The sequence below is a fragment of the Aphanomyces astaci genome, assembly GCF_000520075.1.
Source record: "Aphanomyces astaci strain APO3 unplaced genomic scaffold supercont1.7, whole genome shotgun sequence".
Taxonomy (NCBI): domain Eukaryota; phylum Oomycota; class Saprolegniomycetes; order Saprolegniales; family Verrucalvaceae; genus Aphanomyces; species Aphanomyces astaci.
This window is the reverse complement of record NW_009798270.1, coordinates 225780-245707: the sequence shown is the minus strand read 5'-3', so window position 1 is coordinate 245707 and position 19928 is coordinate 225780. Positions and strand designations below refer to the sequence as shown.

General features: G+C 56.5%; 5 protein-coding genes across 7 annotated transcripts; 2 read left to right on the top strand and 3 right to left on the bottom strand.

Annotated features, from left to right (window-relative positions):
* The first annotated feature begins 76 nt into the window (after positions 1 to 76).
* On the top strand, positions 77 to 1492 carry H257_04033. 2 transcript variants are annotated; one of them, XM_009828391.1, is made up of 3 exons: positions 77 to 306; positions 360 to 746; positions 827 to 1492. In XM_009828391.1, the coding sequence occupies exons 1-3, from the start codon at positions 138 to 140 to the stop codon at positions 1336 to 1338; spliced, it is 1068 nt and encodes a 355-aa protein (XP_009826693.1). In that variant the 5' UTR covers positions 77 to 137; the 3' UTR covers positions 1339 to 1492. The 2 variants fall into 2 exon arrangements, with proteins under 2 accessions (XP_009826693.1, XP_009826694.1); XM_009828392.1 differs by lacking the exon at positions 77 to 306 and having other exon boundaries at positions 332 to 746.
* A 71-nt stretch (positions 1493 to 1563) lies between these two features.
* On the bottom strand, positions 1564 to 2160 carry H257_04032 (hypothetical protein; the record flags this gene model as incomplete). Its single annotated transcript, XM_009828390.1, has 2 exons — positions 1564 to 1800; positions 2035 to 2160. 2 exons carry the CDS (start codon positions 2158 to 2160, stop codon positions 1564 to 1566), a joined length of 363 nt encoding a protein of 120 aa, XP_009826692.1.
* A 300-nt stretch (positions 2161 to 2460) lies between these two features.
* On the bottom strand, positions 2461 to 4767 carry H257_04031. Of its 2 annotated transcripts, XM_009828388.1 has the most exons (6): positions 4684 to 4767; positions 4575 to 4606; positions 3991 to 4518; positions 3808 to 3901; positions 3490 to 3691; positions 2461 to 3416 (listed from the first exon to the last, which is right to left on the bottom strand). In XM_009828388.1, the coding sequence occupies exons 1-6, from the start codon at positions 4747 to 4749 to the stop codon at positions 2725 to 2727; spliced, it is 1614 nt and encodes a 537-aa protein (XP_009826690.1). In that variant the 5' UTR covers positions 4750 to 4767; the 3' UTR covers positions 2461 to 2724. The 2 variants fall into 2 exon arrangements, with proteins under 2 accessions (XP_009826690.1, XP_009826691.1); XM_009828389.1 differs by having other exon boundaries at positions 4575 to 4767.
* Positions 4768 to 4897: 130 nt separating this feature from the next.
* H257_04029 (hypothetical protein) lies at positions 4898 to 19868 on the bottom strand. Its single transcript, XM_009828386.1, has 6 exons — positions 17755 to 19868; positions 17183 to 17696; positions 16740 to 17090; positions 16241 to 16639; positions 15853 to 16112; positions 4898 to 15797 (listed from the first exon to the last, which is right to left on the bottom strand). Exons 1-6 carry the CDS (start codon positions 19818 to 19820, stop codon positions 5366 to 5368), a joined length of 14022 nt encoding a protein of 4673 aa, XP_009826688.1. The 5' UTR covers positions 19821 to 19868; the 3' UTR covers positions 4898 to 5365.
* Positions 4899 to 6374, top strand: H257_04030 (hypothetical protein). The gene has a single exon (XM_009828387.1). The coding sequence runs from the start codon at positions 4922 to 4924 to the stop codon at positions 5285 to 5287; it is 366 nt and encodes a 121-aa protein (XP_009826689.1). The 5' UTR covers positions 4899 to 4921; the 3' UTR covers positions 5288 to 6374.
* Positions 19869 to 19928: the final 60 nt, after the last annotated feature.

Genomic DNA, 19928 nt, shown 5'->3' with positions numbered 1-19928 from the left:
CACAATTGCCAAAACATGAAGTGTGTTACTACTGTAGTAGAGGATTCATGTTTTGTCACTATTTTGGCGCCCTTTGGCGGGACATGACGACGAGTGATTAGGCGCCGTTACCATTATTATTACCGCATTTAGCGTCCATGGCCGAACCGACAACGTCATCACGTGGCGTGCTGCGGTGGGGCATCTTGGGATGTGGGAAGATCAGCAATGACTTTGTCATGGGTCTAGCCCTCGTGCCCAATGCCCAAGTGGTGGCATGTGCATCCAGGACGCTCGATGCCGCCGTTGCATTTGGCGCGCTGCATGGTATGGCCCAGCACCCACGACCATGCGTGCATGAACAGGCTACCTCTGTCTAGGCATTCCGCAGTGCTACGACTCGTACGATGCGCTGTGCCGGGACCCGACCATCGACGTCGTGTACGTCGGCACGCTGCACACGTACCACCACCCGCACACGATGCTCGCCCTCTCCCACAACAAGCACGTGCTTGTGGAGAAACCCATGGCGCTGAATCGCCGGGACGCCGCGGACATGGTGTCTCTCGCGAAGTCCAAGGGCCTCTTCCTCATGGAGGCCATGTGGACGCGGTTCTTTCCCGCCATTCGCCACGTGCGGTCGCTGCTCGCCGACGGCGCCATCGGAGACGTCCACGCCGTCCATGCCGACATGGGCTTTGCGTTCCCAAGTTCCGCTGATCGCATATGGAAGCGCGACTTGGGCGGCGGCGGGCTCTTGGACATTGGTACGATCAACTACCCTCGACGCCAACCCCTCACACTTTTTGCAACTTCAATATAACCCACGACATGTACATGTATGCAGGCATCTACCCGCTGGCGTTTGTGTCCATGGTATTCCCCCACGAAATCCCCGTCCAAGTGCACACCGTGGGCAGCCTCTCGGACGACGGCGTCGACGTGTTTGCAGTTGTGACGTTGCAGTACCCCCGCCACCGCTACGGCACGATCCAGTACTCGTGTTTGGCCGACTTTCGCGAAGAAGTGACGATCTTGGGCTCCAAAGGTCGGCTGGTCATCGACGCCCCGGCGCACACCCCCACGCGCGTGCGTGTGGACCGCGGCACGGGTGACGCGGAGCTGTTCGAGTTCGCCCTCCCCAAGCCTGCCGTCTCCGCCAGCGCATTCAACTTTGGCGGGTCCGTGGGCCTGAGCTACGAGGCGGCGGCAGTCACCCGAGCCATCCTCCATGACCGTGCGACAGAGTGCGCGGAATACCCGCTGTCCGAGTCGCTCTTCCTCGCCGGACTTATGGACACCATCCGGCGGGACCTTGGGGTCGTATATGACGCGGATTTCACGCCGAGTTACTTGTAGACACTCTGATTTGTGTGGACATTACTACGTAGTAGTTTGCTTCAAGGTCTCTAATGAATGTGAACACATGCCGTAAGTTTCAGCGTCACTGGCATAGGCACTTCCAACCAAATTCGTGTAACTTTGTTAACATGATTCATCGATGGTTTGAGCACGAGCATTGCCGAGGTGTATGAGGGGAGGAGAAGATATCACATCATGCTGCCTGTGCTTTCGTCCCCTAGGTCATCTGTCGCATGAAGGTTTACCACCCTCGTCGCCGAGTCCAGGCTCCTTTGGTTGTTCGCGGATGGCTGCCCGGGGGCGTCCTCGATCGTCGAGGTGCGCTCCATATTCCACATGACAAAGTTCACCATGACTTTGGTTGGCCATGTGGTGGAGCTGTTGGTATCGCGCGAACGAAGCGATGGCCGCTTGGAAGGCGCCCCCTTTGGTCCCGCTTCGGGTTTTTGCCCTGCGGCCCTACTTACGACACGAATAACATTCCACTGCGTCTGAGTCCATGCATCCACTGAGCTGTTCGCGACACATCGGACATGTGCGTTTGATGGCAGGACCTTGAGCTGCACATGCCTGCAGCAAGCACACTCGACTACGCAAGCCAATAGTACACATACAGTATCGTCAGCAATGGGGCAATACGTACACTACGAGCAGTGTAGAACGTGTGCCCACATCCCAAGCCCAAGGACGTACCACGGACCGATTCCTCGTCATGAAACCAACACAAGAAGGGCAGAGGCAATGCCCAGGATCGATGTACAGACAATCGTAGCAAGTGATGCACTGGAGCTCCTCCAGCACTTGGATCCGGTCGGCCATGGGCTGCAGTTGCTGGCAAAGGTGCTTCTTGATAGCCAAATATAATCACCCAGTGCTGGAAGGCAACAAATTGCAAGTTGGTCGACATTTGCTGCCGGTATATAGCCAGCCTGCCACGGAAGGGCCCGCGGCATCCATCGCGACACACGATACCCCGCATCCATACATATAATGATGTTGCTGCTACTCATACTCACGACGAGGAGGACTTTGATTGTTGTATCGGCATGGGTATTGGAAGTAACATAGTGTACAATACTATTGACGTACAGTGAACCAGCAATGAAAACACATAAACTGGTTGCATGCATCGATTCCACGACATTGCATCTTGTGTGTGTGCTGCCTTTCCAAGTGATTTTCGGTGGCCGCACAAGACAAGTGCATTAACTGACCTTTCGACTAACCACACAGCACACACTGCCTCGATCAGTGGAGAGTCTCACAAGCTACGAACTACTGTAGCAGCTAATTCCACTTGGTTGCTTCTTTGGACGGTGTGTCGTCATTGATCTTGCCACATATCACCATGAAATGTACATCTGTAGCTTGGAACCCAGCCACTTAGTCATACTCGTCATCTCCATCGCTCGCGTCTTCTATTGCATATCGCCGTCGTTTGCGAGCTTGGAGTGGACGCACGGACGACATGTCTTCTTCTTCTTCTTCCGAGGACGACGAGTCCACTTGGCGGCGGCGGCGCTTCATGGACGACGCGGGCACCACCACCACCTGATCCTCGTCGTCTTCATCTTGTTTCTGCTCGTCGTCTCCGTCCACCCGACGTGCGGCGTGCCGGTCCGCGACCTCCCCAGCTTCGTCGACTACAATGTCATCACCCCCGCTGTCGTCACCCCCGCTGTCGTCGTCCCCAACGTGGTCATTGTCGTTTAGGTCTTCTGCATCGTTGAACTCGTCCGACTGTCGCCTCCGCCTTCGGCTGCTCGTGTTTTCATCTTCTGACGCCAGGAACGAATCGTCGCTGTCGTATGTGTTCTCTTCACCTTCGTACATCATGTCGTCTTCGGAGTAATCGCCTTGACTGTATCGGTGAAGCGTCCGATGCTGCGGTCGATCCATGCCGCCGCCCTGGACGAACCTCCGGGCACGGAGCGCCCGCTCTCGCTGCTGTTGGCGGGCATCCAACACCCCCCCGGCCACGCCTCGTACTCCCCCTCCTCCTCCATCGACAATGCGCGCCATGATCTCGATAAACACCTCTCGCTCAACGTCTTCGATTCGAAACACATACTCCCCTACACGAGATATCAACGTACTTCTCACAAGTCTTATCAAGCGAGGGCGATTCGGTGCGATCGTGTACAGTACCTGCTGGCACGTGCAACCTTAGGTTCTTGAACTCAATCATGCCGTGGCTGCCGCTGGTGGTGCGCGAGAGCACGAGCTCCCGAGGGTCCTCCACGGAGCACACTGTGAGCCGGACGTCGCCAAAGTACTGGGGCAGCACCAGCCGGTCGTCTTCTCCGCTTTCTGCCATGAACACGGGAAACCCTTCAGTCTGTTCTTCGTCCTACAATCCACGTCACCATCACACCAACGCGGACGTAAATACATGTCGACACCGCCGCCGATGACGACTGTGTCCTTGCATGACAACGCTCCATATACGCGCGATGGCGTACGTACCTCTTCGAGCTGAAGCAGCGCCACGAGGCAGTCCTGGCCGTCGTCCGCATACGCTTCTAAAATGCTAGGAAACTCGACAATGCCAAACGCATTCCTACAACGAGAATGATGATCAGCTAGCTAGCTACACGGAGATGACTAAGGATGAGGGGGGAGACGAGAAGGAGAAGAAGGGGTAGGTACCGCATGGTGAGGTGTCCGTCCGTGTTCTCGTCCTGCTGGTCCACGACAATGTTGCGACGGATGCGCAGCTCCTCGGCCTCGAGGGTTTCCACGCGCACCACCCACGGGTTCTCGTCGTCGTCGTCGTCCGGGTCGGATTCCAGGGCGCTGTGCACGTCGTCATCCAAGATCTCGATTTCTTCTTGACCGTTGACGCCTTGGTGGATTTCAACGCGGTAGCGTCGTCGGTCGTCGGGGTTCTCCCCGACATGCACATGGAAATTACGGTTAAGTGCGGGGGCATTGTCTTCTGCTGCTGAAAGCATCAAGCGGCGGAGCTGTTGGTGTAGCTCGAACGAGGCCTTGGCCGCTTGGAACGCAGCCTCTTCGTCCGCTTCGGGCTTGCCCTGGGGGTACATGATACGTATGACATTCCACAGCGCCAGGTTCACGTTCAGCGAGTCCATGCATCCACAGAGCGGTTCGCGGCACACTGGGCATGTGCACTTGGTGCCTTGAGCTGCACCTGCCTGCAATAAGCACACGCGACTATGCAAGTCGTCAGTGTCATGCCGACCAAAGTGTTCTAAGATACGTATTCGTACCAGAACGTATGCCCACACCCCAAGCTCAAGGGCTAAAGCGACATACACGGAGAGATTCCTCGTCATGACCAGCACAAGAAGGACACCGACACTGCCAACATATGTGTACCTTGTACAGACACTCGTGGCAGATGATGCACTGGAGCTCCTCCAGCACTTGGTTTCGATCGTCCATGATCCGTTGCTGTTTTTTGGTAAAGTATGATGGTGGAGTGTTTTACCGTTGCCTCAAATACATGTTAATTTCCCTATGCAATAAAATACATTTGAAAGCCAATCATATGTGAGGATTAAAATCCATTGGCCAATCAATTGCTGGAATTCATCATCCTGCCAAGTGCTTCCAAATGAATGAACTTCGCCGCGAAGTCCTGCATGTGTACAAGGCGTGCCTGGTATCTGCGTCCAAGTGTCCGCAACACGTCCACCGCGAGACGATGCGTGCCTACGCACGCTTGAAGTTCCGTGATAAGATGCACCTCCGAGATGTGCAAGCGGTCAAATTGTGTCTCGCAGACGCCAAGGAAGAGCTCGAGCGAATGGATTACTACCACTCGATGTACCGCGCAGGACAGGCTGACAAGGTCACTGCCTCCAGTGTTGGCGTACCCGTGTTGGCTTCCCATTGTCCCAATTGCAACCACTCGTTCGAGTCAGCCGTAATGCGGTTCTGTGCACTCTGTGGCGTGCAGCGGCCCAACATCGTGTCGTAATCTCCGTCTTATAACAAGAGGATTACTAGTATACAGATAGTTGCAAGTTCTATTGAGATTTGCTACGCGATTACACGCCTATTCGGTGGCGCACAGCAACGCGACTCCCCGTAGTGTCCAATGGACTGGCCGATGTTCCCTTGATGGCATGGTCACAGTGAAGAGAAGGTACCGATCAGTGCGGACGGGGTACTTGTACACAGGGCAGTCAAAGCCTCCATACGGGCCGTAGTCGCCACTTCGGTTCTTCTTGAGGAGTTTGGTCGTGGCCGTCACGTACAGCACCGGGAGCGGCGCAAACAGTTTCTTGGGCTCGGACTCGACCAGCGTCGCGTTGGCTTTATGCCACGCAGCTCCTTCAATGAACAAGCCGTGAACCAGCACGCCTTCTTTCGGTGGTTGGCGAATCTGCTCGAGCTTCTCGTACTCTGTGACTTCGGTGTGGTACACGACGTCGTCGAGTGCCCACTTATCGGCCACGTGATGCCTCGCCACCTCTTGCCGCATCGCCGTGAGAAACCCTTGTGGATTGAAAAAACCTGGTAGCCAGAAACAAAACGGTTTGGCCCGCTCGAGCCACCCCTCCAGCTGCTTGTGGCGCTCCAGCAACCCGGTGAACCACAGCCCCAGCGTGGGGGAGAACCACGAGAGCTCGTCCGCGCCTCGGTACAGCCACAAGCGCGGCACTTTAGCATCAAAGATCGCGTGAATCGTTGTGGCAATATCCGGCGTGACCACCAACTCACCCTTGATAGCAGCTTGGGCTTCCAGCAACACGCGGCGGACTATCGACATGACGGCTTGGAGTTGTTGCAGCTCCTGCCACAAGAACACATTCAACGGAACGTGCAATCCACCCAGCTTTGTTTGGATAAGCTCCAAGCTGGACTCATCCACAAACTCCTTGGGCAACTTGGTCAGCAACTCATCGCATTTGTCCAGCACCACGGCTTCGCGGGTCGCGCCCCCCCTAGCCGACGATTGCGACTTGGGCTGCGTTTCGCTCAAGGTCGTGAGCAGTGCGCCAACTTCTTTGACCCGGAACGTCAAGTCTGCGTTTGGGTGCAGGCCAAAGATCTCGGGCGAGTCCACTTTGGGAAACGATCCGAGAAATTTGTGGAATTCGTCCATGTCCGAGCCGTCGGGGATGCCGTACACGAAGTCCTGAGGAAGGCGACTGACCAACGCCTCCGGGTTGAACGTGAAGCTCGGGGCAAGGGTGCCCGGGCTGAGCCACTCCTCGCAGTACGCCTTGAACAGCCGTCTATCTAGCTCGTCGGTGATGCGGCCGCCATAATGCACTTCGGCAATCATGTACTGCAATGTGGGCCAGCTCAATGACCCAGCATACAAGTGTTTTTCCAAAAATACCATGGACGCTGTCAAGTCGGACGCGTTAAACTCGTACGGAATCGAAAACCCCAGCGGACCAAACTTGCGCCGCTCCTGCACGATCGAATGCAGAAACGACAACGCAAACAGCAGCGTCCGCCACTGGGTTGTCTCAATTCGCTCGAGCTTGTCTTGGTCCACCAGCACCGTGAAGCTCCGCAACATGCCCGCGCGGAGGCCCGCCGGTGGTTCGTTGGTGACTTTGATGCTTCGATGCAACAATGCAATCGAGAACGACGGGTGTGGCTCGGACGTGAGGAACAGCCGGAACTCGGGTGACGACAGCGCCGTGGCCTTGGTCAACGTTTCCGGCAAACTCTCCATGAAATCTAGCCCCAAGTGGCAGTTCTGCAGCAACAACCACGTGCCATTGAGCATCGCGGCCGCCATGGCCTTGGACGCGACGACATCCTGCCCTTCGCCCATGGAAATGCACTGAATGTTCACCCGTTTCTTACGAGCCAGCACCTCAATCGACTCGGTGGGGTCGGCTCCGAGACTGAGCAGGTAAATCACGGGGGTCTCATGGGTCATTTCGCTCCACACACTGTCGGTCGTGTCCGTCACGGGCTCGATGAACCGCAGCCCCATGCACGGCAACCTCCCCCCTTTAGTCTCGACGGTGTCGACCAACTTGATAAAGTCTTGCGCGGCCAGCAACGTCCGGTCATCGCGCAGACACCGGACCAGCAACAGACGAAGGAAATGGGTTTTGGCATTGGCCGCGTCGGGGTGGAACAGCAGCGTTTCGTAGTCTGGAATCGGCACCTTCTCCGGCTCGTTGTCCTCGTACCACCGCCGCCACGGCGCCTCGTTGCGCTCAATGTCGGCGACCAAATTCCGAAACTCGGGCTTGTCTTGGCACAGCTGCTGCACGTTCGTCCACGCCGGCCCACTGAGCCATGCAAACGGCTTGGGCTTCTCCGACGCATGATTCTGCTGCCGCGTGGCGCCAGCCTTGAGGAACAGCGCAATGTCCCCGCCGTCGAGCGTGTCGGCCGTGACGAGAATTTTCAGCGCCACAACCATCACGAACGCGAGCTTGTCCTTCTCGTACAATCCACGGTTCGTAGCACGGTAGACGAGGTACGTCATGGCATCGAGGATGTTATGCACCCGTTTGGACGAGAGACTGGCGCGGTCAGCAATGTCCATGGCTTTCTTGAACAGCGTGAGAAACTGGTCCAGGGACGACTGGTACATGCAATTCACAAGCGAAAAGTCGACGAGTGAAAAGTACAGCACCGACCCGCGGGTCGCCACTGGCCGATACTGCTCCCGCTTCTCGTCGATGCCGAGCTTCATGTCGGCAGCGGCCATGAGCTTGTCGTTGACTTCGGTGGCTTTGGCTTTTGTGGACGCCAACACACCGATCAAGTCCAAGTCGTCGAGCAAGTTGCCCGCGTTAGACGCGAGGCGCTCCAGCAACAGCGCGTCCAGGCCCAGCAACGCCTTGGTGTTCATGTTGACGTCAAATTGCACGCGAATGAGCTGTTCTTCCAACGACTTTTGCTCCTTCTGGATCACTTTCGCCAACAACTGGTCTTCCAGGCCTTCTTGGGTCACGGTAAAGTCTACCAACATGGTCTTGGCCTGCACTTCCGGGGCAAAGTGAGGATTTGGCAGCCGCGTGGTCATGTACAGCATGAACTGGTCGTTGTACTCGCACAACTTGTCGCCCAGCATCATGTACTTACTCTTGGCTTTGACGACAATGTTCTTCTCCAGCACCGCGTTCATCGACGGATCTAGCTCCTGTTCGACGCCGTCCAGAACCAGCGCCTTTCCTTCGCTGATGCAAAATTCGAGCTGGTCGCGCAGTTTGGGGTGGTTGATGGATAAAACGCCCGTCGTCGGCATGCGCGCCGCCTCCCTCGTGAGAATCCACGCCAGCCCTTGGCCCTGGGGGTCAATCAACAGCGGGTACTTGGAGCTCATAGTGACCAAGATGCCATTTTGAATCGACAGGGGGTCCGATGGCAGACCCTCCAAGTTCCAGTCGGTTACCGTGCCCACGTCCACCATGAACGTCGTGAGCGCCAAGTCGTGCGTCACCGGCACTTGTCGGTCGCGCAAGTCTTTGGCAAACTTCAATTTGCACAAAATATCGCGGTATTCCTTGTTGAACGGGCCGCAGTAGCTGACAAACTCGCACGCCACCGCGCAGTCCCCCACGAGGCGGAGCTTTCGATCCGCGAACCGGTTGCTCTCTTCCGTCCATCGCTTCTTCTCCCCCGCCAAGCCCTGAATCAACGCCGTCGCCTGCTCCATCTTCTTGCGGGTGGTGGTCGCGTTTTCCTCCACACGAGCCTTTTCAGCCATTTGCACTTCAAAGTCGCGCTGGAGGTTGTCCAGAATCGTCTGGCATGCCGACAGCTTGTCTTCCGCCGCGCGCAAACCGAACTGCGCGGCTTCGAGCCGCCCTTCGGCCACACGGAGCGTCTCCAGCTTGGGTTTGACCACCTTCGATGCGTGGTGGTACTTGGTCATGGCAATTACCCACGTACACAGCCCCTCGGCGGCCTTGGACGCGTTCTTAGCGACCACGGCGCTGAATCCGTCCAGTTCCAGGTACGGCATGAGCAGCTCGATGGTTTCGTCGTTGATGTTATCCTTTTCAAACTTGGAAAAGTGAAACACGTGCTGGAGGAACCGCGTGTCACTCAGCATGCCTTGCTTGGCAATGCCGTACGAATCCAACAAAAAATCCATCGCCTTCTTGTTGATGGTGATCTGCGACTTTTCGACCTTGACGACGGGATACATTTGCAGCAGCGACACGCAGTCAAATATGAGCTTGATGATGTCGCCGGGCTTGGCGAGTTTCTTGAGTTCGTTCAGATCGTTCGGCTTGATGCCAGACACCGCGCGCTCCGCCTCGTCTAAAAACGGCTGCGCCTTGGCCAAGTCTTCTTCAGCGTCTTCCTTTTCCCGCCGGATCAACACCGCGTCCACCTCACAGCGTTCCTTGATCTTGCCGACAATGTCGTTCTCTTTCTTGGCCTCCATCGACTTGACTTGGAGGTTCTCTAGCATCGTGTTGGCCGCCGCCTCGGCAACGATCAGCTTTTGCTCTTCGCCCTTGAGCATGCCCTTCATCTTTTCAACATCCGCCGCGCCTTGCACTAGTTTCTGCAACCCTGTGTTGATGCTGCTTTCGCTGCGGTGGATCTCGGTCAATTTTGCTTTGTACACGGTCTTGTACAGCGCCAAGTAGGACAAGAACGACTTGGGCGTTTGGTACACGTGGCGCCTTCGCTTTTGAAAATACTCGCCGCACACGTCCACAACCGTGTCGTGGATCAGCCCCATGTGTACGACCAGTTGGTCCTTGACCTGCGGCGCGCACTCCAGCGGGAAGTCGTCCATGAAGCCCTTGCTCACCGCCACGAGGGCATCCTGCGGCCAACTCAAGTACCAGTCCAACGTACACCCAGACACGAGCGCGGGAAACTTCCGGCAACGTTCGGCGAACCGACGATCCACGGGCGACATGGACAAGACAATGTGCAGGTTGGTTTTGACGCGGGCGAGAAAAAACTTGACGAGGTTTTCAAACGAGTCGACGTCGGTGGGCCGCGCTTTGAGCATGGCCGCGCGCAGGTCTGACACGATAAAGTTGAGTTCATCTTTTGGAAACAAATTGGGCACTTCGCCCGTCGAGAGCACGCCATTGAGGACTTCAAGGAACGAATCGTCTTTGATTTCGTTGTCCGTGCAGAGGAACACCACGCCCTTGTTCAACTGCCCCGCCAATTTGAACAGCGTCCGCCAATCTTCCAAGAACGACGCCGTGTTGTACGCCTTGGTGGGGGTGATCTGCACCAACTGCATGCGACCGAGCACCGCGGCCAGCTTGGTCAGGCTTTGCTTGCCGGACCCGCCGACGCCCACGAGCATCATGTGGCTCCTCGGCATCCCCAGCGCCCGCACGATGCGCAGCACATGGAACAGCGCGTCGTCGAACAGGATCAAGTTCACTTTCCGGCTCGGGTTGTCTCGGTTGAATACTTCCACCAAGTGCTCGACCCGCGCACGGACGGTAGAGATCGCCCCCGCGCACTCGTACACCTTGGGCGCTTCTTCGACGAGCACCCCGTCGTCGTCGCGCTTGTCGTCACGCAAAAAATCGACAAACAGTCCGGTCGAGATGTCCACCAGTAGCGGTTGTGATGCTTCGCGCTGCGACGCAGACAACCCGCTACCTCCGTTGTTTTTGCCGCCTTCCTTTGTGGGCATGGGGGCCACCGGTTTCAGCAGCAGGTTGTCCATCGTATTGTGCAGCTCGTCTTTGAGTCTTGTCTTGTCCTCCAGAGTCGTGAGGCGATCCGCAAACAGCCGCTCACATTCGTGGCGCCACAGCCGGACGAGGCCGCGGTCGACGCCGACGCCGTCAAACCCGCGCAGAATGCCCTGGAAGATCCGACCCAAGTCGCGCATGGTAAACAAGTAATGGAACTTTTGCGGCGTCGGAAGCATGACCTTGCGGAGGAACGCCCACACGTGCAGCGTGGCTGACGTCAACTTGCCGGCCATGTCGGCCACAGACTTGTCGACTCTTGGGAACCCCGCGCGCCACTTGAGCATCTGGCCGTAGATCGAGTCCACGACGTCCATCGTCGGTACGACCACGTTCCACGCAAAGAACTGACGTTTGAGGCGGTTCGGAATGTCCTGCTTGCCGTCCTTGGCATGCTGCATGGCGGCGACGTACTGGACATCTTCGATGACCTTCAAGTCGCCGCGCTTGTCCTTGTCGAGAAAGCAAAGGCCACTCGTTTCAATCAGCTGCCGCGCCACTTCCAGCGTCGGCTGGTCGCCCCACGCGTTGCACGCGGGCATGCTCAAGTCGTCCAGAAACAGTGTCATCTTCTTGCCGTGGGGCGGGCCAAAGTTCTTGCCCCCGCGCTTGTCCAGCTCCGCTTCCACCATGAGCTGAAACCCCCCAGGGGAACTCACGCTGGAAAAGATGAGCTTGCGCATCAACATGTCGTCCGTCCGGTGTTTGTCGCAAAACAGCGTTACTATCGACGACTTGCCAGTCCCCGGGCCGCCCACGAGCAGCACGGGGCGATGCGCGATGACGTGGTGGATCAAGAACACGCTTCGCGTCGTCTCCACGGTCGGAATCGTGACGCTCGTGACGTCCATGTCGCCCCCCCCTACGACAGGGGGCTCCCATGTGTCCAGACTCCACCGCTCCCAATCCATCGACGCCGGGTTCACCACGTAGTCGAACACAGTCGTCTTGGCCTGCTTGGGGATGTAGTTGGACGACACGGTCGCAAGGTACTCGTTGAATTTCACGCGGTCGTCTGCTTCGTACAGCCCCCCTACGGCCCACGCCAACGAAAACACAAAGGCGCGCTCGAGCTCCGCCGCTACATCGGTGTCGCTCAGCTCGGCCGTGGCCAGCACACTCGTGAGCAGCGTCAAGCACGACTCGACCAAGCCGCACCGGGGAAATGCCAGCACTGGACGGCACTGCCGAGACAGAAATTTAAACAGTCCGTCGTGGACAAATGTCCCAAACAGCGTCCGCAGAATCTCGCGCTGACTCGCGGCGGAAGTGTCCGCCGAGGGCCGAGAGAGGAGCCACGAATCGATGAGCGGTTGGATGCCCAGGTCCGGCTCGCTCACGTAGATGATGCCGGCGCGGGAGACAGTTGCGGGGGACGCATTGCGCAGGTCCTCGACCTCAAACATGAGTTTGCAGTTGTCCGTCATGGGGATGCGGTCGCCGTTTGCGAGGGTGAGCAGCTTGTTGTCGTCCAGGACCGTGTTGAGGTTTTCGATCCAGATGGCGTCCACGGGTCCATCGCATACGATCCACGACATGTCGCGGCGACTGCGGTCGTTGTACTTGGACCACATGGATGCAAACACCCCGTCCAACCACTCGCCCGACTGTTTGTCCGTTTCGCCAAACATTTCCTCGGGTCGGATCGCCTTGGGGTTCATGCGAATCTGCCGATGGGGGACGTTCTTACTGGATGTGAGAGCCACCTGAAGCGTCCGGAACATCTCGGACTTGCCCGTACCGGCGGGCCCCACGACCATAATGCCGTGCCGGACAAGCAGCGTCTCGTACAACTGCACGATTTTAAGTGTAAATGCCGGCGTGGGCACCTTTTGGTGCTTGGAAAGGACGTCTTGGATCAAGGGAAGCATGGGACTGGCCACGCTGGCGCTGGTTTCCACAGACGGGAAGATGTCATGCAGAAGGGACAGGAACAAGGGCGTGTCCTGCGCCACCAGTTTGGACAAGTTCATGTCCCGTAGTGTGCGCATGAGAAGCAGGTCCTCCGGTGCGTCCAAGTGGTCGCGCTTGGTCTGGCCGGCGGTTCGGAGTACCGACAGAATGTTGCGCAGCCCAAAGTCGTAGTGGTTTTGCTTGGACAATTGTTCTTCGCACAGCGAGTATAACGTTTTAAACTTGCGCGCAAGGTCGGCAAACTGGTCGTACCCGACCGAGCACAACTTGACTTTTATGATGATTTCTCGATCGGGCACCATCATGGCCACCCCCCGGAAGAGCGCCTTGAGGTTCTCCGGCAGTTCCTGGCGCCCTTGGTACCCCGGATTCATCGTGATAAAGTACCCCACGTCAATGTTGAGTCGAATCGGCGCCGCGTCCCCTGGAAAGACAAAGTTGGCTGCTTGCACGCGCTTGGCGTTGGTGATGGCCAGAACTTGCTGTGCCACGACACTCAGCACTGGCAACTCGATGCGGTTGAACTCGTCAAAGCAGCCCCAGAACCCTGCCTGGCACAACCCTTTGAAGATCTTGGCCATATCTAGAAACCGCTGCTGGTCCGTGCAGTTGGTCACAACCACGTACAGCCCGAGCGCGCGGCCGAGGTCTTTGACTGTCTCCGTCTTGCCCGTGCCAGCTGGACCGGTGGGAGACCCCCCAAGGTACATTCCGAGCGCCTGCGACAGCGTCACGTAGGCGCGATCGGTGAGGGGGGTGATTACCAGCCGTTCTTTGCACCCGAGGTACTCGTACGCGTACTTAAACTCGACATCGCAGATTTGAATGATGCAGGCTTCGGGACCAAGGCGGTCGTGGGCCGGCGCCGGTCGCCAGTACACGCGCGCTTGCTTAAGCCATTCAAAGTCGGTGGCGTCGGTGATCTTTCGGTCCTTGTGCAGCCGGACGAGGTCTGAAAAGCAGTCGCGTTGGTGGACTTGGATCGTGATGAGCGTTTCGACTTTGACTCGCTGCAGCTTCGTGCCGAGGTTGGTGAGGCACCACGAGCTGAGTTCGGATAGCAACTGCGCCTGCTTCTTGCTCGTGTCTGTCATCACGCCCTTGGACGTTTTGCACTTTTGGAGCGCTTCTTGGCTTTGTGCAGTCCATTGCAATTGGATCCCCAGCAGTGCAAACTGTCCACAGCTCTTCAGGACAAACTCCCGCAGCGGCAGCGATATGCAGTCCGTGACGCATTCCCTTGCGAGTGCCTTCAGCGTTGTGAACATTTCGTGCTCGAGCGCCGTGAGCCAGTCCTCAATGTTTCCTTCGGCCACGACGGCGGTTTTGAGGACGATACTTTCTTCGTCTGACCCGACCGAGCTCTTGAGTACGAGGATACGCCGCTTGTCCTGACTCTCGTGCACGACATGGTCAACCGAGTCGAACATTTTCTCGTAATACGGCTGGACAGCCATCGGATCCGACCCTTTCGACAGCACTTGCAGCAAAAATGGATTCGAGACAAAGTAGAACCGCGGGAATTTGTTGCGCTTTTGCTCCAAGTACCCCTCCAGACTCTTTTGGCACTTCTCCAACTCGCCGTACAAGATGGGCAAGGTCGACTTGAGCATCTCGTTGGAGCAGCACATGACCACGAGCCCCGTCTCGCTCGCCTTGGCCATCAACTTGATCCAGTCCTTGTCGATTTTCGCAAACTTCTTCGCCTCCATCGGCATCTGCTTGGCAATGTCGCCGCCCGTAAACACCGACTCGAGCGACATCCACAGCGTCTGTACCTTGATCCACAGCTCCAGCACGTCGGACGTGTCGCACAGCTGCGTCAGTTTGGTTTGCACTGTGTCCTTGAACGGCAATACGTGGCGAAGGCTGAGCATGCCTTGGAGTTGCAGCTGCGCGTCTTCGAGTGCTTCAATCACGCCGCCGTAGCCCTTGAGCACGGGGATCGTCCGCGACTTCCACTCGCCAAACTCAAACGCGGCGCTAGTCCACACCTCCTTGATCTCTTTGAGTTTAGTTTCGATCTGCAGCTGCTTGTGTGCACTGTCACAGATGGCTTCGATGTCGTCCTTGTGGCCCAATAACTTGGCGTCCAACAAGTCTTTGAGTTTGAACGCTTCCGATTCCACGGGCAGCGGGGCCGCGGCCAGCTTGACCACGTCCTGCCAGTGGCGCAGCTTGATGCAGTCCGCGCTCAGCTCCCGGATCAGCGGCAGCATGTCCACCATGTCGCTGATGTCCTTGCGCAGCAACCGATACGCCTCCCACTCGCACAATTTTTTGGGCATGCGTTTGCACCGTTCGTCAAACACATTCAAGCTAGACGTCATGTCGTCCAACATGGACGGCACGGCACTCCAGTAGATGCCGCGGTACCCCTCCATCGTCTGCACCACGTCCATATACAGTCCGTACAACTGGTCGAGCAGCGCCAGTTCCTTTCGCGTTTTCGTGAGCTCGGGGTACTCTGTCGGGCGCATTCCAAACAGCTCTTCGCCCGCCGCGTACACTTCGAGCTTGCGATCCCGCAACGCCAAGCTGTCTTTGAACCGAGCGAGGCGCTCCACCGCCTCTGTGGGCTTGATGCCTGACACCATCGGACCGTTGACCGTGTACTCGGTGCGGAACTGCAGCACGTCCGCCTGGAAGTCCTTGACGTCTTTTGTCAGCTGTTTCTTGAACTTGCCTTGGACGTCGCTAAGGTTGTCGGTCACTTCCTCGGCGTATTCCACCAGTTTGCGCCACGTCGACCGAATCACGCTCTTCTGGTCCATCTCTTCCTTGTTCATGTACCCCCCCGGTAAAAAGTGCTCGAGCATCTCGTACATGTCCAAGATCGGGTTGATCTCCATCTCAATCGACGACTCCCGTTCCCGCACTTCCTTGAGCACCATCATCACATACCTGTGACAACGTTACACAACGTTTGAGTGTGATCTATGTACGGATCGTTCGTTACCGCAACGAATCCAACGACTCGACGTCCCGGTTGAGCTTGGTATTGGTCACGCGCATGTACTCCATGAGGTTCGTGAGCGCCAGGCGCGCTTGCTGGTGCACGCGGTCCGAGTACTGGACTTTCCACTGGCGGCATTCGTTGCGGAGTTGTAACTTGAGGTTCTTCGTGTTGAGCGATAGCGCTGCGATGTTGTGCACGGGCGCAATGCTGTTGATCTCAGCTTCCACGACCATAAAGTTCTTGAGTTCGTTTTCAAAATCCTACCGATCAACAACACACACAACATTGTCACATACATGTTATGTTAGGGCAGTAACATTGTCACAGGCACGTTATGTTATGCTAGGGCAATCATCTCGTAATCATGTAGCGTATCTATGCGTCGGACCTGGATCGTTGGGTTTCGCTTGATAAACTGGTTGTATCGAAACTCCATGTCTTCTTTCCACAACCAGTCGTACTTTTTAAACGCACCAAGGTAGTCGTGCACTTGGTTCTTGGTGCCGTGGAGCGCCCCCGTGAGCAATAGCGCGACCTTGATAATCTCCGTGTCGCAGCCCAAGCGATCGAAGAACGTCACGCGGCTGGATTCAGGAAACAAATCTTGCTGCCCCCACGTGAACAGAGTCTTGGAGCACTTGAGCACGGCAACGGCGCTGCGATTGATGGCTCGCTGGATGTCGTCGAGGCTCGGGCTGAGTCGCACCGACGGGACACTGAGCTGGACGTCCACTTCAAAGAAGGGGCGCTCGAGAAACAAAAACCCCGTGCCCGCCTTGGAGCACACCTACAACAAGCCATAGACACACACCCTGTTAAATTGCAACTTGTAGGGCAAACTGGTCCAAACGAACTCGATCTCCATAACTACAAAGTACATTACGTACGCGTTTCTTGATGGCATTTAACGACGTTTTGGTGCAATTCACAAGCGCACGGTACATGAGAGTCTTGTAATGATTGCGAAACGTCACTTGGCAGTCGGTGCGTTCGTCCTGGGCGAGTCTGTTGTCACCCCCTTCCCCCTTGGCCGGGCTGCCGGGGGTCGCGTCCCCCATGTCCAAACTAAAGTCGCCAATCAACCGGAGTACGTCGTCCACGGCGTTCTCCACCTCGGTGTTCTTAGCCGCCAGCATGGTTGTGACCACCGTCACATTTTTCTCTTGTGCCCGCACAAAGTCATCCAGGGCGAACGATTGGTCTGTGGGCAAACTCACGAGCACCGCCTTGGACACGACCTACAGAACCGTTTACGAATAAATTGCATCCAAAACACGTTCAGGCACGTTGCTTTGCTATGTTGCTTTGAGGTAGTCGACATCGTTTGTACCTTGAGGTTCTTTTCCACTCTGTTTTCAATCACGTCGTTGACGCTGTTGATCAGTTCTTCAAGTCGTTGAAGCCCCAAGTGCACTTGCATCTTGTACGCGTCAATGTTCATGCTTGTCCACGTTAATGTGACCATCCCAGGTCGAATTTTGGCCTGGAGGTCTTCCAAATGGGGCTTCAACAAGGCCGCGGCAATGGGAATGATCTTGGAAATCACGCGGTCGTGTTCGCGTAACGTGTACGTGAGGTCGTTAAAGTACATTTTGAACTTGTCTTCTTGCAGCATGACCATCTTGGCATTGTCGGGCACTTCAATGCCCATGCGATCTAAGCACTTGGCTTCGCGAATGAGCTGGAGAATCTCCTTGTCGAAATTCACATAGAGTTTATCCGTTTGGGGGTGTCGAATGATGAGCGTCGCGTGCAAACCGCCCTTGGACGTCTCAATCGATCGACACCAGGCTTCATACCACAAGTACTCGAACGCCACGAGCGTTCGGGCGACTTTGTTGTACCTACCAAGCCAAAACCACATGTCATTGAGTGTGAGACTTTGGACAGTTCGAACGGTACGTTTTGATGACTTTTTTCGAATCTTTGGTCGCCAAGACACTGGGATTGCTTTCAAATTTTCGCATGGGTTCTTCGATGCGGCGCAAGAGATGGCGGGACCAGAGGATGTTGCCGGCGACGGGGGGCAAGTTGCGGGCGATGGGCGGGTCGTGGCGGTACTTTTCATAGATTTCCTGGACGGTTGTTAGGTCCAACCCGTAGTTGTGGAAGATGACGGTGAACTTGGAATCGAGGTCGTTGCGCAGGTTTTCGCGTTGGAGGATAGTTTGGAACTGCTTGAGCAGGTTCAACGACTGCTCGATGCTTGTGATGCTCTCGAACGACTGGTTGATAAAGTGCTGGAATGACAGCTCCAAGTCGCTGATGCGGACGTTGAATTCGACGTAGTCGCGGTCAAACTTGTTGTTGTGGTAGTCAAGCAAGTCGTGCTTGTTGGCTTGGAACTCGACGATGATTGTTTGAAACGTCTGAATCAACCCGTGCATGCCTTCGAGCGAGTGGTCGGCAAGGGACTGGAACTGATGGATTGTGCTAAACATGTCGATGAGCCGAATCACGCGGCGGCAAAACAGGTCGAACTTTCCAAAGATCTGCGTTTCGCTAAAGTCAAACTGCTTGCCCTTGGGCATCGTGAGCAGCTTGTCTTTTGTGAGCCGGTACTGTTCCTGGTACGCTTCGTTCAGTCGCAAGCACGTCTCGAGACTCTCGAGGAGGGTTTCTGGGTCTTGTTTCCAAATGTACTCGGGGGGATGGGTGCCGTTGATGCTGGCTTTACATAACGCGATCATTTGGTTGGTCACCTTCATAAACAACTTGGTCATGCGCTCCGTCGTGTTGTAGTACCGCGCAATAGTGTGGATCATCTTGACGGCATTCATCAGAGCTGGCAACGCGTCGATGACCGCGCCCGGCGTGCCAATGTACAGCGGTTCAATAAACTTTTCCAGCGTCGCGAGGTACTTGACGTTGTCTTTGGCTTCGTTGGTCGCTTCCGTGATGTTGATGTCAATCTGTTTCCATTGCCGGAGCAACGCAAACACGCTCTGTTTGTCCAGCCCCACGTCGTGCTGCTTGGTCACAATCGTCAGCGCGCTGATCACCATCTTGCACTCCTTCGTTTTGAGCTGCTCCGTGATCCCCGTGAGCCGCTGCAACCGCCCTTTCCAGTACTCTAGCTCCGTGTCTGGCCCCGACTCGCTCGACTCCCACCGTGTCTGATCGCTGTCGTCCAAATACGCTTCGGTCTGCCGACACCAGTCTTGCACCAACTCGACAAAGTGAGCGACCGCCGCCTCGTCGCCCGCGTACCGGTTCAAGTTGCGCGAGTCAGATGCGTCGTAGCGCTTGTCGGGCTTGCGGAGCTCCAGGCCGGCGCTCATTGTCTTGAGGCTGCCCTGTATGTCTGTCAAGAACGACTTCATGCCGTGGAGGAACTCGTTTTTGCTCTCGACGTCCGCCTGGCCCCATTCGCACTCGTCTCGCGCGTTCAAGAGCGGCAGGTACAGCTGCGAGAACAGAGTCTCCATCGTCACTAGCACAGACTTGTCCAACACGCCAAACTCCAGCAGCCCGTCGTTGGCGACCGCAGGATTGATCGTCACCAGCGCGGTCTGGTCCTCCGCCATGTCGGTCTGCTGCGGCTGCCGCATGCGGACAATGGGCGCCCGCGCCGGTTTGACTTTCTTCAAAAAGTACACAGCTCGGGCGAGAAGGGGTTCATCGCACCCGTCTGTGATGAACAATTCTGACACCGGGGCGGCGGCATCGTCTCGCCCGGCCGTGGCGACGGAAGGAGGTGCGTGCGATCGAGCGACGATATGCGGGGTGCTCTCGGAGATTTCGGAGGTGTTGTCTGTATTGTTAAGGGAAGGCCGATCATCCATGTCCGTCACGCGGGGCTGGTAGTAGAAGAAGATTCGTGTGGGACCTGCTGGATGGAAGAAGCCAGACAACGCGTCCATGATGCCGTTTGTCTTCATGAGCTCCTCCACTTGACCTTCGTCGCGGAAGCCCAAGCCGATGTGGATCTTTTGGATGATCCATCGATGTCGCGCCTGGAACGCCATCGTGTGGGCTAACGATGCAATGGTCCCTCCCACCAAGTGCTAAACTTCCGCAATTTTTGTGTCCCTTCGGCCTTCAGCGTAACGTTCTTGTGAATAGTGTTAGCAGGC

Coding starts and splice junctions, on each gene's coding strand:
- H257_04033 (XM_009828391.1), top strand. CDS start 138: ATGGCCGAACCGACAACGTCATCACGTGGCGTGCTGCGGTGGGGCATC. Junction 307..359: donor TGCATTTGGCGCGCTGCATG/GTATGGCCCAGC, acceptor ACCTCTGTCTAG/GCATTCCGCAGTGCTACGAC. Junction 747..826: donor CGGCGGGCTCTTGGACATTG/GTACGATCAACT, acceptor ACATGTATGCAG/GCATCTACCCGCTGGCGTTT.
- H257_04031 (XM_009828388.1), bottom strand. CDS start 4,749: ATGGACGATCGAAACCAAGTGCTGGAGGAGCTCCAGTGCATCATCTGC. Junction 4,519..4,574: donor GGGTGTGGGCATACGTTCTG/GTACGAATACGT, acceptor CGACTTGCATAG/TCGCGTGTGCTTATTGCAGG. Junction 3,902..3,990: donor GACGGACACCTCACCATGCG/GTACCTACCCCT, acceptor TTCTCGTTGTAG/GAATGCGTTTGGCATTGTCG.
- H257_04030 (XM_009828387.1), top strand. CDS start 4,922: ATGAATGAACTTCGCCGCGAAGTCCTGCATGTGTACAAGGCGTGCCTG.
- H257_04029 (XM_009828386.1), bottom strand. CDS start 19,820: ATGGCGTTCCAGGCGCGACATCGATGGATCATCCAAAAGATCCACATC. Junction 17,697..17,754: donor TCGAAAAAAGTCATCAAAAC/GTACCGTTCGAA, acceptor TTGGCTTGGTAG/GTACAACAAAGTCGCCCGAA. Junction 16,113..16,240: donor AGCGAAACCCAACGATCCAG/GTCCGACGCATA, acceptor GTTGATCGGTAG/GATTTTGAAAACGAACTCAA.